The following is a 17,227-nucleotide window of genomic DNA, read 5'->3' on the forward strand; positions in this document are numbered from 1 at the left end:
GGGTGGAATCAGAAACATGAGTGGAGGGTCAGGGAGAGGGACACCTGGGCCCTGCTCTGAAGAGAGCAGAGAGGATGATGGGGCCGTCCCGCTTCAATCCTGCTTGCCTCCGTTCCCTGAATCAAAAAAATGGCCCCTATTAGGGGCAGGACCCTACATCCCTCAGATGGCATTCTGGGCTGGGGCTGTGTCCACCCCCTGAGACCAGGAGTCCTGGGGCAGGAGGGCAGGCAGTGGCTCCCGCTCAGATTGGGTCTCTAGGAATGGGCCCCGATATCCTCTCAGACCGAGAGATCCTTTTTGAAACACGGTGATGAAAGAAGAAAAACTACAGGAAGCCTGGATGACCTTAGAAGTCATTTTCCTTTATTTTCTTATCATATAATGAAATTCCAATTCCAAAGAGACATACATGCAGAGCAGACAGAAGCAGGGTCCTGGTGTACAGCGGCGAGAGCTGGGCAGGAAGTGGGTCTGCCCTGCCTCCCCTCCAGCACAACCCTCAGCCCTCCTGGCCCTTGGCCATTGCCCAGGCAGAAACCAAGAAGCTAGGGATGGGAGGGGCCGGTGTCCTGGTCCAGGGAGGAGCCAGAGACCATGGCCTTGGGTGCCAGGCCTGGCCAAATCATGATCTAGCTATGGGACCTTGGGCCTCAGTTTCCTTATCTGTTAAGTGGGCTAGAAGCCCCTGTGCAGATGTTGTGATGGGTCAGAGATTGTTAAGGGCCTCTAGGTCCTCCTGCTGCTTCTGGAGATCTGCGCATTGTGCCTCAGTTTCTGTCACCATTGTGGTTACAGACACTTGGGGGGTCCTAGTCTGGACTTGGTGGAATTGAATGGACTATGTCAATAGCTGCCCCTGAAACAGACTCTGCGCTCGGAACTACCTGGGCTGTAGCCACAGATCCTTCAGCAGGTCAAGGCCGGCTCTCCCTCCAAGTGAGGGAGGGGGGAAGGCAATAGCCTGGGTCACATGGGAGCCTGTGCAGGTCACTCAGCTGCCCCACATGCCTCCAACCAGGAGCTCAGCAATAAGGGGGGATCTGCTCCTCCTCCCCACTCATCATCAGCTGGGGGCTTGGAAACCCCGGAGGGACCAGCAAGGGCGTCTGCTTCTGGGGGCCGACCTGCATCATGGTCATCTGTCCCCGGCCTTGGAGCTTCGGCCAACAAACTGCCCTTTAATAAACACACGCCTGTGTAACAGAGACCTGTGTCTACACTGGTAGGAGGAAGTGGAGAACCAAATAATGAGCAAGATGAGGCAGTGACAGGTGGCAAAGACCAACTGAAACTCAACGAGGAAACAGGGGCATTCCTCCTTAGCCCTCTAAACAGCCTTCGCTCGGCAGCAGCAGACCTGTCTGGTGAAGACGTTGCAGAGGGATCTGACCTGCTCCCCCAGGAATGGAAACCTCCCGTGGCTGGTCTGTGTGTCGCTCGAAGCTTTGGAACCTGCATGTGTGTGTACACGCATTCACACAGACGCCCACGGGCAGCCCCGCCACGTGGAAGAGGCAGTGCTGGTCCAGACGAAATCTTCCAGAACCCATGGTGTGTTGATGCTTATAGAATCCTAGAGAGAGGCCTCAGACCTGTAGAGTTCTCCCCATCCCTGCCACTTTACAGATGGGGTCACTGAGGCCCTAAGATAGGGACGACCCCAAGCTCACGCAGCACATCCAAGGAAGGGCCCTGGAAGGTAGCCAAACGGCAAGGACAAAGCTTGTTGCCACTTGCCCCTAACACTGTGCCTCCTGGGGTCTCTCCCCCTCAAAGTGCCCTTGGGGACAAAGTGCATGTGATAAGAAAGAGGGCCACGCCCAAAGGCACAAAGCAGTGATGGTGGAGCCCCAGGCACCCGCGACAGGGGAGTTGGTGAGCAACTTTGGGATGAGGGGTACTTTCTGGCCTACCTCCTGTCACACTCTGAGGGGACAACTTATCAGGGCGGCCCCTCTCTTTCACCTCCTCTGTGACTTCAAGGGAGTGGGTGAGTGGTATATCTTTGGTCTCCAGGAAGGCCCGAGGCCATGAAACAGAGAAAGAGAAAGAAAGTGATAGAAACAGCCCCACATCAGGCTTGGCCGCGCAAGTCCCACGGATCTTTGGGAAGTGACTGTGGCCAGCATGTCAGTGTCTACAATATGGACTTCACCCCTCCCCGCCCGCTCCCCGCCCTTGCCCCCCACCCCACATGGATGCCAGGGCCCGGCCCCCTCTACTTGGGCTTCATCTCCACCCTGGAGTTGATGTCGTCCCCATCCAGGTCATACTCCTCCACCTGGCCGCTGGTCCACACTTTCACGCGGTCCATGAGGTCACTGCTGCGCGGAGCCAGGATGAAGTCGTAGATGAGCACGGCCAGGGCTCCGCCGATGAAGGGCCCCACCCAGAAAATCTAGGAACGGAGCGGGCGTGCTAGAGGCCGTCTGGCGGGCCAACCGAAAGCCCCTCAGGACACTTCCCCCGAGTTCCCTGCTACCCCACCTCCCATGCCTGGAAAGTGACAATGCTGCACTGCAAGCCTGACTCCAGCCCCCCCACAGCTGGCCCAAGCCAGGACTGTGGTGGTGGGCGTCTCCTCGCCTCTGGGTAGCCCAGCTCAGCATGCCTGGTCCCTTCCTGGGGTGGCCACTGCCCCACCCCGGCTTTGGAAGGCCACAGAGCCTAGTTTGGTAAAAGGCCGGCCTGGAACAGAAACATCAACTGAAAGAACAGGCACATCCATGGAGTTCTTACTCCGCCATGCTGCACTCAGCTTGGAGGTGGTGCGGCCGTTTACCCCCCACCCCCACAACCTGGGAGGTAGGGAGATGCCACCACACCCCCACTTCACAGCTCAGCAAACAGGCCAGCAGCCTGCCCAAGGTCAAGCACAGCCGGAAAGGGCAGGACCAGGATTCAGGCCTCGCTGCTGGGTTGACTCGGGGCAGGTCTGAGCTGTCAGAGGCATACCCCCCACCCCGGCCCTTTACTTCAAGTCTCTGTCTGATTCCCTCAGCCCCGGCTGCCTCCCAGAGTGTCAGCAATGGGAGAGGATGTCGCAAGGTCAGGTAGGTAGGTCCTTCCACAGACACCAAAGCCTCCCGCCGACTCCACAGACGGCCCTGCACCCCCTTACCCAGTGGTCCCTGAAGTTGTGGCTGATGACTGCCGAGCCGAAGGAGCGGGCAGGGTTAATACCGCAGCCAGTGTAGTCAATCTGCGAGGGGGAAGGGCAGGCGGGCAGAGAGTGACCACACAGAGAGAAAACACAGAGGAGACAGTCAGAAAGAGAGGGGCACACGGACCCAGGAGATGGTCAAGGCTTGGCCGCCTCCTTTTCCTGGGCAGGATCAGCTCCCCAGCCCCAAAGAGCTGATTCCCTCCTGGAATGACCCCAGTGGATGGTTTCTTCCACTGCCCATGACAGGGCACCCGACAGCCCCGGCCTGGCCCTGCCCTCTCCACCCCCACGCCCACCTGGGAAGGACCCCTACTCACCGCCAGCAGGTGTCCCAGGGCCACAGACAGGCCTATGGCCAGGGGGCCTGAGCCCCCAAGGTCACGGCGCCTCCGGTCGGTGGTGGCCAGCACGCACAGCACCAGCTGCAGGGTGCCAATTATCTCGATGCCCAGGCCCTGGCCGGAGTTCACACCGGGGGCCAGCTGTAGGGGAGACGGACAGCGAGGCTTGGTGAGCAGGCGGGTGGGGACTGACTGGGTCCCAGGGCTCTCAGGCCCAGGCAGCCAGGGCCAGGCCCTCAGTGTTCTCAGAGCCCAGAGGAGGCCAGGCCCAGCTCCTGCACACACAGCTGGTCGTGGCAGCTGGTCACCTGTCCCCCTCCTGGACCTATTGAGGAAACACCAGCTGGGCTCTGGCACTCGCCTAGAGACCTGGGGTGAGGTGGGGCCACTGCATCCAGGGACACCTAGGCCATACCCTTGGGGGACCAAGGTCATACCAGAGGGGTGTGGCCCAGGCATGGGCGATAGTCACGGACAGCCATAGAAGAAGAAAAGCAAATGGGTGTGAGGGTCCAGTGGCTTCATGCCTCAAAAGTCCAGAACATTCTACCCCATCCCTCACTGCATCGAAGACTCCCAAAGCTGGGGGTGGGGTCCTGCTCAGCTAGCTGGCCCTGCTCGCTGTGTCCCTCTCTCCTTTGTGCTTATCTCCCTCACTGCCCCCACCCTCTGACTCCTTCCCCACCTGTCTGTCTCTCACCTGGTCCAGTGTCTTTCATTTCTTCTTGGCCCTGCCCTCCTGTCTGCCCCCTCACCCTCCCTCCCCAATCCCCACCCCCCGGCCCAGCCCCCTGCCTCCTTATGGCCACATAGGCCCAGCCACCACCGTCTGGCTGCCACTTGTTCCTGGGCCACTTTTAGTAACATGACTCATGGAAAAGGAAGGAAATGGGAGCTACCGTGAGGTCACTGGAGCCCGCCCCCTGCACTGCACCAGGGAGCCCCCTCCCCAGGGAGCCCCTGCTCTCTCCCCCATGTGGGGCTTCTCAGGGGCCAGGTGCACCCACACAGGGGAGCTGGACCATGTCAGCAAAGGCCCATTCTCAAAGATGCCTGGATGTGGCCACATGGGCTGCCTTCTCCCAGGTAGGGCTGGTGTGTCCAAGTAAGCCTGAACTTGAAGTCTTATCCTGAATGTAGGGAGTGTATCCAAGGAAGTAAGGTATTTTGCAGAATCTGAGGTGGGGGAACACTGCTCCAGCCCCCAGTGGTTGTCTCAGCGCCACGCTGAGGCCATCTTACAAGAACAATTCTCTTCCCGCCTTTGTCCGTAGCCCTGGCTCACAGGGAAAGTGACTCACATCCCTGCCCTGTGTGCAGGCCCAGCTCTGGGCCTTTCCTGGCCGACACCAGAGCTGCACCCTCGGCTCAGCCAGCCCTCTGGGCAATGCCCACTGTTCTCATCACCCCAAGGTGGGGTCTGGAGGCAGGAGCCCTGTGCTCAGGTTCTGACTCTCCAACTTGCTGGCCATTCCCCTCTCTGGTCCTCAATTTCCCCAAGTGTAAAATAGATCTAAATTTCCCTGCCCACTCTTCAGAGTGGCCAGGGGCTCAAAGGGGGTTGTCTCAGGGCATTTAGAAAGGGCTGGAGGGTCAGGAGGGATCAGAGAGTTGTGGCTTTGTTCAGGTTCTTTTTCGTCTTACCCCCAGGACTGGGGTACAGGCAGAAGGGAAGGGGCCCTGCTGCACAGGGATGTGGAGATGGGCGTGAGGCCTGCCTGGTGGTGGCACAGGCTCCATGGAGGCAAGGCTGGTGAGGCCGGGCCGCTTGTACAGATGCCCATCACACTCACACCTGCCACTACCCTCTGTGTCTGAGCGCTCGGGAAGTTCGAGGCTCCTTCTCCTGCCTCCTCTGCTCTCCAGGGTGGGCCTAATGGCTAGCTGGCAGGCGTGTTGAAATCAGCCCTTCCACGCTGAGTAATGGAGCCAGCCATCGCTCTAAGTGGCTCCCGCTTCATTCTGCCCCCCCATCCCGACCCCACCCCTCTGACAGATGTTGCCTGAACGAGCTCATCTCCTCCCCCATTTCTTAACCAGGTCTGAGCATCACAGCCCCTGCTCTCTCCAGAGGCACCACTTTTCATGCAAAGTGAGCAGGGCAGGAGGGCCTGGGGCCATACGCCGTGCTCTGAGTCACAGGAATGGGACATGTGCTTGGGGATCTCCAGGATGTCCCTTCCGGACTGTCCAGAGCCCTTAGAACCGACTGCTCAGAACCACATGGGTTGGTAACCTTCCTCTCCCAAACTCATTACCACCAGCACCACCAGCACCACCACTAGGAATCCTCTCCTAATTGCTTCACTGTCACACGCCCACACACAGATGTCACCCCTACATGGGCACGTGCCTCTGGGTTCTCACTTGTGTGCTTCTGTGTATCTTTGCAGGTCAGTGTCTGCAGTACCTGTGTGTCGCCGAACGTATCCAGGCATGACTCCCACCTTTTCTTTTTCCTTAGACATTAAGAGATTTATTAAATAATGATTAAATGACAAGTTTATCAAAAAGCTATAAAAATTTGGGCCGGCCCGGTGGCTCAGGTGGTTGGAGCGCTGAGCTCCTACGGCCGAGGTCACCGGTTCGATTCCTACAGGGGCCAGTGAGCTGCGCCCTCTACAGCTAAGATTGTGAACAACAGCTCTCCCTGGAGCTGGGCTGCCGTTAGCGGCTGGAGGTCGGCATGAGCTGCGGCAGGTGGTGGCCAGCGTGAGTTGCCGGCAACCAGTGTGAGTGGCTGGCAACCAGTGTGAGTGGCCGGCAACCAGTGTGAGTGGCTGGCAACCAGTGAGAGCTGCCGTGAGCTGCTGTGAGCGGCCGACCAACGACTGGCGACAGACTGCCTCAGCCGGGGGGAATGCAAGGCTCCTAATACCAGCATGGGCCAGGGAGCTGTGTCCTACACAACTAGACTGAGAAACAACGGCTTGAACTGGAGTGGGGTGGGGAGGCGGAAGAAAGGGGGGGAAGCTATAAAAATTCTCAACCTTCATGCACCAAAAAATATACCTGAAAAGAAATGATGCAAAAATCGACGGAATGTCAAAGAGATTCTGAATAACCCATACAGGATTAAAAGAGTTTAATAACCCTTCTTAGAAACTGATGGAATAAAGCAATCAAAAAATATAAATAGCAGAAACCGGGTGGATTTGAACCACATCCGAGCTTCATTTAAGGAAAATACGTAAAACCCTGCACCCCAAAGTTTGAGAATATGCACTCTTTTTCAGCCCATGTGGGACATTCAGACAGACTGGTCATGTATTGACCAGATGCGTCTCAGCTAACTCTGAGGATCCCTACCACACAGGGTCTCATTTGTCACTGAGATGGGCTGTGTGGGGGGGGGAGAGGGGAGGGCATATCTGTGTGTGTCACCCTGTCCCTGTGTGTCACACACTCACACACAGGTGCCAGTGCTGGCTGGGGAGGGGGCAGGAGAAGGGAAGGAGGCTCCTTGAGTGAGACAGAACAGCGGGTCTCAAAGGGCCCTTTATTTGCCCCCAGAAGCCATTTCATCTTCCTGACAAGAAACAATACACAAAACAATGGCTTCCTCCTGCCCTCCCTCCTTTTCCTTACTCCAGGGCAGCCCTCACCCTCCCACCAGGGAAAGGAAGAGGCTCCGCATGTGCTCCATGCCCACGTGTGTGCCCCCACGTGCCCTGTACCTGTGTGTGTCATGCGTGCGCGTGAGCACACCCACTGGGGAGCAGCAGGCAGAACAAGGACGGGGAGGAGGAGGCTGAGGGCACGACCCTGCCCTGCCCACATCGGCTGTGCAGCCCCTCTGGTCACCACACCTCTGCGGCCTCAGCTTGCTCATCAGCAATGTGGGAGCCCGGGCCCTGCTGCTCGCCCAGACCGTCTGCAGTATCCCTACTTCCCGACACGGGACTCCTGCTCCAAGACCCACGGTCACCCTTCCGGCCAGGACCCACCAACCTGAGCGTAGGATTTCTGCCCCACAGGCCATCTGAACTGCTGGTCCCAGCGTGGAACGGAGCCTGTTATAGGACCTCCCACCCACCCTGCTGTACGCTGCACAGCCAGCTGCCAGACGTCCTCCTGGTACATCCCTAATGACAGGAGCTTATTAGCTCGGAGGCAGCCACTTCCCAGTCAAAGAAAAGAAAATTCCTTCCTTACTCTGAGCAGACAGTTGATCGGATGGTGGGATTTCAGGCGCTGAAAGGAACTGCTCATGGGAACGGGGCCTTTTCCAGCATCTTCTACCATCTTTGGGGTTGGGGTTTTCAGCCTCGGGGATGCTCACCCCACTGGACTGTGGCGCCTTGGTTGTCTGAAGACCCCCTCACTTATGCCCCTGGGCAGCACTGTGGGCAAGGAGCCCGCCTGGTCCCTGGGGAGAGGCCCTGGCCCCAGGCACCCTGATCATGACAACACATTCCTGTCCACCCCTGCAGCCCCAGCCACCAGGAAAACGCCAGATCCTTTGGCACTCCAGAGGGCAGGAACCAAGAACCCCTGGGAGGCTCTGCCTGCAAGAATGGAGGGCTCCCCATGTGCCCAGGAAAGGTTTCCTAAGCCAGTCCCCAAGGGGTGGGCAGGGGACAGGTTTGAGCTGCCTGGCGAAAGCCCCGCTGGGTGAATACTGAAGGAACGACTGCTGGGTGGGGCTCTAGAGAAAGTGGGGAGCACTGCATGGGCGGAGCTCAGACTACGCAGGACGGCATGGCATTGGCCTGCAGTGAGCTCATGGCCCAAGGTATAAGAGGGGGGCTGGGGCCCGGAGAGGCGAGTCCCCTGACACTGAGATGCCCCTCTCCGAGCATCGCCCTTCAGGTGAGGACTTCTCAAGGTGAGGCCTGGCGACGGCCAGGTGTCGGTGGGCAACACAGAGCCAGTGGGGCTGCTCTGAGGGTACTCATGGGGATAAACAGCCTCAGAACTTTCCATGTGAGGGAAGTCTTCACCGCAAAGGCCCTGCTTCTCTCTGTGCCCTCCCCCTCATCTGGTTCTGGCTGGAAACAGTAATTATACCTCCCAGCTGTGGCACCACCACCCAGCCCCAGCCCTCCTCCATGGGCAGGCCGGGCTGGGCAGGGCCGCTGGAAAATTCTGGCTTTCCTTTCCCCATCCAGCCCCTAACTCTAGAGGGGGCAAGAGTGGTCCTGAACCCTGGAAAAAGTGGTGGCACAGGGAGCTTCTCACTCTATGGCTGGGGAAACTGAGGCTCAGGAAACTGCAGAAGGGGAAAGTTTAGGGGTGATACAACAGGGAAAGGCAACCCCAAGGCAGTCAGGCCCAGAATTAGTAGGGCTGAGAGAAGATCTGCAAAGAGAGGAGGTTTGCCATCTGCCCGAGCCCCCTAAAGGTCTGATATCACAGGTTCTGGGACTGCCAGGAATCCAGTCCCCTCCAGGATGCAGTCAGACATTGGCCTGAATCCTGAGCCCTCGCCACCCTCCAGAGCCCCCAACCTCCCACCATGACCCCCAGTCTGGCCACATCCCACAACTCTCAGGGCATCACCTCTCACGGCCTCCTAGCCAGTGTCTGAAAAGCTCTTTCCTGGCGGAGGCTCCACATTCAGGCTCACGTGGCACCTCCTCCATGAAGCCTTCCTGGCCTTCCCCTCCCCTAAGGTCAGAAGTTCGCTGGCCACCCTGACATCTCTTATCACATCTGCCTCCTGTGTCATATCACGGGCAGCTGTGCATAGGGCTTATCTTGCCCAGACTGTGGATTTCCCTGGGGCAGGAAACCAGGGGACTCAGTGTGTACTCAGCCTGCTGCACTCCTGGTCCTACGTACAGGGAGCCTGGGCGAAAGAGGCTGGAATGGTCAGGACTTCTGGGTTCACGAGTGAGCATCTGCCACATCCCAGAGCCTGGCCACACCCTGCTATGTCCCCATGTCACAGATGGGAATGAGGGCTGTACAGGCAAGGTCACTTGAATGAGGTCACACAGGGCATCGGTGGCTGAGCTCAGGCAGGGGCAAGCTGGGGTACCAACCCCTGCCCCTGAGCTTCTCACCCTTGGCCAAAATTGGGCTTTGGCTCTTAGAACCAGCCGGGAGTCCTGTAGGCTGGACAGAGGCCCGTGGTCTCTCCAGGGCGTATCCTGAGCCCTGACTCACTAAGGAGAAAATTCTCCCCATCATGTCCCGGGGGGGACACCCCCTGACTCACCCCAACCACTTCCTGCCACTTCTTTCCCTATTTTCCTTGAAAATCTCCATGCCGACGACTTGTTCCACCCAGGCCGGACTCAGGGTGGGGCCCAGGGCCCTAGGGGCTATGGGAGCTTCCCCCAGGGCTTGGAAGAAAGAGTGTGCCACCTTCTGGGTAGACTGGTCTCTGTCCCTCTTGAGGCATTAAGGCCCCCCCGCCCAGGTCCCATTAGACCCCAGGTCCAGTGTCTGACAGGAGCCCTTGGTGGGCGGGGGACACTTTCCCTGTTTCTATGCTCCGGACTTGTGCTTCTGGATTCTAAACTCATGGACAGGGCAGCCTGGGCCACCTCATCCCTCCGCTGTCTCCCACAGTGCCCAGTGCACTTATGAGCAGCATGCCCTCTCTAGGTTCCTTTCAGCCAAACCCTCTGGGGAGGGTGATAAACTCAAGCCCACAAAGCGCGTTTGCTGCAAGTACGGGCGCGGCCCAAAAGCTACCAAGATACCTAGGCCCTGTCATGGAGACTCACGGTCCTCAGCTCTGAGGAAACTCGGCAAGTGAGCAGCAGACAGGACTCGAGGCCGACGTGCCTGCCTCCCAGCCCAGGGTGGGCTGCCTCCTTGGCTGCCCCTTTCTCTCCACTGTCTGCAACCTGCCCAGCTGAGGTAATGGGACGACTGGAAAATAGAGGCAGAGCAGGGAAGAGACACCAGATCGGGATGGCACCGAGGTGCCAGTCTCCCAGCTATCTGCCTGGGATGCCCGTGTTGGAGGCAACGTCTGCCTGTCCCTGGGGAGGAGGGAAGATGAGCCCAGAAGTCCTGGGAGACACAGCCCCTCCCCTCTGAGGACCCCTCCCCTCTGAGGACCCCTCCCCTCTGAGGACCCTTTCCCCAGCCCTGTCATGCCCCGCTGAGCTCCAATGTGACCCTACCCAGAAGGGTACTCCCTGAGGTCACCTGGCTCTACCCCCGCTGGAGAAACGGAGGCTGGGAGGGGCTCTGTCCCTTACACCCACCGTGGCCACGTCTTCCCAAGTTAAGTCTAAACTCCAGGCTGCAAGGCTAATCTTCAATCTTGGGCTGAGCAGGAGTTGGCTCCTCTCATAGGGCTGGGTGAGGTGTCACTGTGACACAAGAAGTGCTAATCCCCCTGAGGCAGGGCCATGCCAGCTGCCCTCTGCACCAAACCTTAACAAGCCTTCCCGGCTGCAGTACCAGGATCTGAACTTTGGCTGGGAAAGCAGAGGACAGCTGCTATAATCACCTACTGCCGGCTCCCTTGCTGTCCCACACCCACCTGCCCTGCCCAGGTCTATTCCTCCTCTCTGCTCCTTGGCTTTTCCCCTCCCTGGGAAGGCACCCCCTCAGGTGTTCAAGACATCCTTCAAGCCTTCCTCAGCCTCTCACGCCAAATTTCCCCCTGCTGTGACCCAAACCACATCTGAGTTTGCACTTGGCTCAGGAGCTGGAAAAGCCCAGGTCTGCGACAGCAGGGAACTGCAGCCAACGGCCAATTAGCTGTGCTAAGCGGCCCAGGAGGAATTCTTCTCAGCAGCTGCCACCCAGTCACCAACATCTGCTTATCATTAGTGCCCCTAGCCCAGGCCCCATGAAAGCCAGGAGCCGGAGACACACGCACGGACACGCACCCCCACACGGGCTCACACGGCAGCACTAACACGCTCCAGGCGCTTACGGAAACAGACCCCACGGGAGCGCACAGGTTACACGAGCTCCAGACCCACGTGGTATCCACGTGTACTCACCTGTACACACACACACACACACACACACACACACACACACACACGTCACACTTCTCAGTGCCCAGAGACGCAGAGTGCAGCCCAGACACGAGGCGACATGTCCCCATCCTGGCCACACTGTGATCCAGGAAAACCACCTGCAAACAGCCCACAAATGTTTTCTACCCCCAATCCGTGTCCCATTCCTGGGGCCAGACAGTGGGAGGGGCTTTTTCCTGGAAGGCCGTTTGTTGGCGGACCTTTGTGAATGTCAGGGTTCCTGGAGGCTGTTGGGTCCCCCCGGGTGTCCTCCCCACACACTTGTGGAAAGCGCTGCAGACACGCCGGGTACCTGGTTTACGGTGACTGGGGACAGAGGGTAGTTTCCCCAGGGTCCAGGCTGCAGGAGGAGGGAGCTGGTGCGTAGGCAGGGCTGAGGGGGGGCCAGAAACTACTGGTGAGAGGTGAGGAACTGGCCCACACTACGGCTACCTCCAGAGCTTATTCCTCACAATAGATGACCGCAGGGGACATTGGTAAGACTGTTGTTCCCTGGGTCTCAGCTTCCCACGGGGCCTGGCAAAACACAGGCTCGGGGCTGCATGCAGAGCTGAGTTCCAGCTGCCTGCATGACCTCCCACAACCTCTGCTTCTGTCTGTTCCTCAGTGTCCCCATCTGCACAATGGGCGGAGGGGGAGACCCAGGCTGTTCTGGAGACACCCGACTCACCTCATTGCGGCCCAGCGAGTTGTTGTGCAGGGAGGAGGTGATGCCCGACAGGATGGCGGTGGCGACGATGGCCCCCACGCACTGGGCGACGATGTACAGGACAGCCCGGATAATGCTGATCTGGCAGCTAAGCAGCAGCCCCAGGGTGACAGCCGGGTTGAGGTGGGCGCCGCTGATGTGGCCCACGCTCTGGGCCAGCGTGGCGATGCTCAGCCCAAAGGCCAGGGACACCTTCACATTGTCCTGCGACGCACCTGAGGTCTGGTTGTTCTTCAGCGGGTAGTTGAAGCCCAGGGCGGAACCAATGCTAATGAAGACGAAGAGGGTCATGGCCAGGAACTCAGCCACCACCGCCCTCCAAAAGAGCTTCTTCTTGAACTCGCTGGCCATGCTGGCAGGGGGCTTGGCTGGAGACCGCTGCCTGGTGCTTGACTCCCTCCGAGCGAGCGCTGGGCCACAGCCCGGGCTGGGCCTATTTATAGGGCCCCTGGGGGAGGAGAGGAGGGGAGTACAAAGGGAGGAAGGCCTCTCCTTGCTCCTGGCCCGCCCCACACCACACGGGCCTCCTCTCCGATGGATGCAGACACAGCTCTGCTGTCCGCCTGCCAACTTCTTTCCCTTCCTCCTCTGCCCCCCTCCCTCTCTCCCTCCGCCCTCAGCCCTGCCCAGCCCAAGGAGGCAGGCAGGAGGCAGCCACTGCTCTAATAGGCTTTGGGAAATTCCTCCAAGTTGGCTCCACTCAGGGGGCCGAGAGATCCAGGTGTCCCCGCCCTGTGTGCAAAGCTCAGGGGCTGCCCGAGGGCAGAGGCCGGAGCTTCAGATGGGGTGGGGGGCGGGCTGGGCTCAGTAGGTGGACATTGCCCTCCCTGGAGGTGGACACCAGACACCGTGACCCTTCCAGCCTGGCGTCCCCATCCCACCAGAGGTTGGTGCAAGTCTGGGACCCGTAGGTCCAGGTGTCCGGAGGGGCAATCGAGGCCTCCTGCATCCCAGCGCAGAGCTGGCCACTGGACGCCACCTCAGAGATGCCCCAGAGCCCCGGCCACACCAGCCAGGCCTCAGCTGATGGGGACATAAGGCAGCAGAGGGCACAGAGGATTAACCCGTAGACCGCCCTCTACTATGTGGCCGAGGGCAGGCCCGAGAAAGGTGAGGGTGTCGGGAAGCCCCCACTCTGGGTGGCCTCAAGCTTCTGGAACAATTTAACCAATGACTTGGGGTCAGGTGGGGGGAGAGGAGGGCAGTTTAGGACTTTCTTCTCAAAGGCAGTCAAGCTGGCAGAAGCACTGGGGAGCCAAAAGGAATGACCAGGAGACTGGATGGCAGGGAGGGAGAGAGTAGAGAGACAGAGAGGAGAGGAGGGAGCACCACAGAGAGGGACGGCACACACAAGCTGAGGTGGGAAGACAGTCTGGCAGACAGGAGGAGAGATGGAGGAAGAGGGAAGTAGCATCATCACAAGAATGGAACTAAAAGGGATGGGTTCTCAGGCAGAGACACCAAGACGGGCCAGGGCTGAGAAAGAGAGAGACGGAGAGCGTGCAGAAGGTGGAGTGACCGGCTGAAAAAGGGGAGACAGGACTGGACCCAGGGGCAAGAAGCTATAGGGGAAGATGGATGAGGAGGGGGCAGGAGGGAAGAGGGACCAGACAAGCCCCCGGCCCAGCAGACGGAGGGAAAGAAGAGCTGCAGACCCCGCAGTGCAGCCTGTGCCCTGTGCACCCCCAAACAGAGAATCAGCAGCAGCCAACGAACTGAGCAAGAAACTGGACAGTGGGGCCAGGAGGCCGGTTGGGAATCTGGGCCCAGTCTGCCAACCTGCGGCACGTTGGTGTGTGGAAGGAGGAGACAGGCGGTGAGGCCACGCCCAGCACATTGGGGCTATCCCTGGCCCTCCCCCACTTCCAGCCTGCCCCCACCACAGCCCTGCACGTGAGTGCTGCTTCTCCCCATTTTACAGGTAGAAAACTGAGGTCCAGGGAGGGGAAGGATTTCTCTGAGTTCTGCATGGACCAGGGGAACGTCAGGGATAAGCGTGTCAGTGTTGTGCCTCCTGTCCAGGGGCCATCTGCACAGATGGCACCAGGCCCCCTCCCATGGACACCCTTCTACCCAGCTGTAGCACCCACCAGGGCCACCCTGGCCCCAGTGACGGGCAGCAGTCCGCCTGCTCCATATTTGCCGAGAGAAGGAGGCCCACTGGGCGTGAGGGTAGGCGGAGCTGCACCCACCCCAGTGCACCTAAGGGCCTGTAGTACGGGGTGGAATGAACGCGAGCGGGAGTCAGCATGGTGGCCAGTGAGCCCTGCCTGCTCAGGGACACTCTGGAGATAATCAGTGCCTTATTAACCACCTGAGAGAGGGACCAGCCCCACCGGGCCACTTCCCAGAACCTCCTCCTCCACCGTCCCTCCAGGCAGTGCTGGCTCAGCTCTTGTGGCCCAGGAGGCGCCCTCACACCCCAGGGCTCCATCAGGAGGCCTGCGATTCCCTCACACCCAGGCTTTGCAGGGTGGTCCTTTTGCCCCTCAGGCCAGGCTCTGAGGGCAGGGCTGGGGTCTTCTGGAGCAGGACCACCTCTCTTCAATAGCCTCCGAGAGACGTACACGCTCTTTCCCTCCTTCCCCCTCAGCTGTCTCTGACCTCTGCTTGGTGTAGGGATAAGTTCTGACACTACCAAGTACCAGGTCCCAACCTGGAGGGCCTGAAAGTGGCAGGGGGAGAGCTGGTACCAGACCAGCAGGGGTCCCTGGACCCAGGCTGGTGTGAGCGTTTGGCACTGCAGACGGGAATGGGAGCCTGCGTGGGCCTGTGCGTGCCCCAGGCTCTGTGACAGGGTCCGTGGGCAAGGTCAGGACCCATGCATCCAAAGACACACGATGTGCCACCAGGCATGAGGGTGACCGTCACCTGGGACCTACTATTTTACCTGACAAATATTTACTTAGTGCCTGTCCTGTGCCACCACTGTTCTGGGCGCTGGGAGACAGCTACAAACCAGACACTGCGTGGGCACCTTGCATGACGCCGTGTGTGACCATGGAGGGAGCATTACCTGGGAGTCTGTACTTGGTAAAGGCCCACGTACTTGTGGAGCAGGGCAGGAGATGCGGGACCCAGGGGTCACAGCGTAGGCAAAGCACTTTTGCCCAGGCGAATTAGGCATCCACCGATCTCAGGCTCCATGAAGGTCCTCAAGGCAGCACCCTTCTTCCCCCTGCATCTCCTACCCTCTTCCCCATGCCTGCCTGTCCTCTGCCTTTCGTGCCATTATAGCTCCATTCCTTTGGAAGAAGGCAATGCCTTCTCCAGGAAGAGCCGTCAGAATGCAGGCATCTCCAGAATAATGCCCACCTCATTCACCTACCATCTCCCTCAATGCAAAGGGGCCTCTGCAGCCATGACCTGACACTTTCAATGGGAAAGGAGGATGGTCTCCGGCTGCAGCCCCCGACCCAGGAAAGCCCACACCTCTCCACCTCCTTCTCCCCGGTCTGCCACTAATCTGGGCCAGGCAGGGGACGCGGGAAGGAAACAGCATCTAAGCAGAGCGCCCGACTTTACCACAACCCTGGGGGGCTCGGACGTTCAGTGATTTGCCAAGGAATGGCAGAGCTGGGATTAGAACTCAGTTCTCCCTAATTCCTGGAGCCCAAGTCTGGTTCTCTGCCTGCCTGTCAGGAAGGGCCCCTGGTGGACCTGATTACCAGATAGACCCCCAGTTCTGCTGGCCCAGGAACAAGTACAGGGCTGGGGTATCCAGACCCCAGAGGTGCTAGGATGGGTGCGGGGAGGGACTCGGGGGACCATCCCCAACTTCCCTAAGTAATGAGGGTGGGGTGGGGGCTAAGACTGGGCACACAGAGAAGCTGGGAGAGGCCTAGTCACACATGTGGCCCCCTGGCCTGGGAGCTCGAGCTCTGGGGCAGGGCGCTGCCCCCGCACGGAACCTCTAGTGTGGCCAGCGGGAGTCCCCTCGTCCCTCCCATCACACTGGCTGGCGCAGGCCCGGCTTCCAAGCTGCCCCTCACCCCAGCTCCTGAGCCCCGGGCGGGGCTTGAGGCCACTGCGGCCCGGTACTGTCTGGCCCTGCTGAGCCACGGTCTCAGCAAACGCTTTTCCAGATGTGCCTTACTCCTGACGTGCCCGGCAAGACCCGAATGCCGGTCAGAGCTGGCTGTTCCCAGGACAATCTGGGCTCCGTCCCCACCAGGACCCAGTGCGAGCAGCCCAGGCTTTGTGCAGAGGGGGTGCATGGAGCCTCAGATCCACACCCCCTTGGGCTATTTGGGAAGAAAACGGGCGTGGCCGTGGCTGTCACTCTCTCAGCCCACACTCTGTGGCTCTCGCAGGGCAGAGGGGCTAAGAGGAATGGACCCTCCCTCCTGGGCCGGGCAGAGATTTCCCACTGCAGCCTGGACTGTGGGAAACAGTGACTTCACTCTCTCCAGGAGGCCCACTGGAAAGATGGAGTTTGGGGTGGGAGGGGACTCAGACAGAAGACTGGCCACGACCATTCAGACACATCAGCTCACCCGCAGCTCGGATGGATTTTCCAGAATCGCTCAGGCTTTCCTGAATCGAGGCTGAGAGCACTAATGGGGGGGAGGGGGGTGCGAAAAGATAGGACAAAGTCCCCGAGGGTCCCGGAGAGGGGTGATGAGAATCAGAGAGCACCCAGAGAAGCCCTCTGCTGCCCCCCAGCTCTGCGTCTCAACAGGGTGCTTACTTCATCCCTCCGCTGACCTTGCTCTGGCTCTTGGCTGCTCAGATGGGGTCTGTCTTCCTCCCAGAGCCGCACATGAGGCAAGGGCCAAAGCAGGGATTTGGCACGAGTGCCTCCCAGCCTTCCCTGGAGGCATGGCCACCCCCTCCCAGGGGAGCAGAGGAGGGGACCCAGGCTCAGAGCACAGACACCAAGAAGGAGCCAGGATGTCCCCTCCAACTCAGTCCAGTCCTCACGGCTCTCCACTCACCACCCTGTAGGGCACTGCCATCACCCTTTCAGGCCAGAACAGGTTCCTATGCCACCAGGCTCCCTGTCCCTTGTATGTCTGCGTGTACTTCTTCCTTCACCTTCCAACCTGTACCA

The 17,227-nt window shown here is 59.5% G+C and overlaps 1 protein-coding gene across 5 annotated transcripts in view; it reads right to left on the reverse strand.

Annotated features, from left to right (window-relative positions):
- The window catches only part of AQP1 (aquaporin 1 (Colton blood group)), a 35,837-nt gene that overhangs the window by 6,670 nt on the left and 11,940 nt on the right, over window positions 1–17,227 (reverse strand). For 2 of the 5 annotated variants that reach the window (XM_081079693.1, XM_081079694.1), the window contains 4 exons: window positions 12,136–12,622; window positions 3,487–3,651; window positions 3,125–3,205; window positions 338–2,401 (listed from right to left, as the gene is read on the reverse strand). In XM_081079693.1, coding sequence (XP_080935819.1) covers window positions 2,222–2,401; window positions 3,125–3,205; window positions 3,487–3,651; window positions 12,136–12,525 — 816 coding nt within the window. In that variant the 5' untranslated portion in view covers window positions 12,526–12,622 and the 3' untranslated portion in view covers window positions 338–2,221. Of the gene's footprint in view, window positions 1–337; window positions 2,402–3,124; window positions 3,206–3,486; window positions 3,652–12,135; window positions 12,807–17,227 lie in introns of those variants that run through there. The other 3 variants (XR_013995338.1, XR_013995337.1, XM_081079692.1) reach the window with 3 other exon arrangements.

Source organism: Rhinolophus hipposideros (genome assembly GCF_964194185.1).
Source record: "Rhinolophus hipposideros genome assembly, chromosome: 18".
NCBI classification, from domain to species: Eukaryota; Metazoa; Chordata; class Mammalia; order Chiroptera; family Rhinolophidae; genus Rhinolophus; species Rhinolophus hipposideros.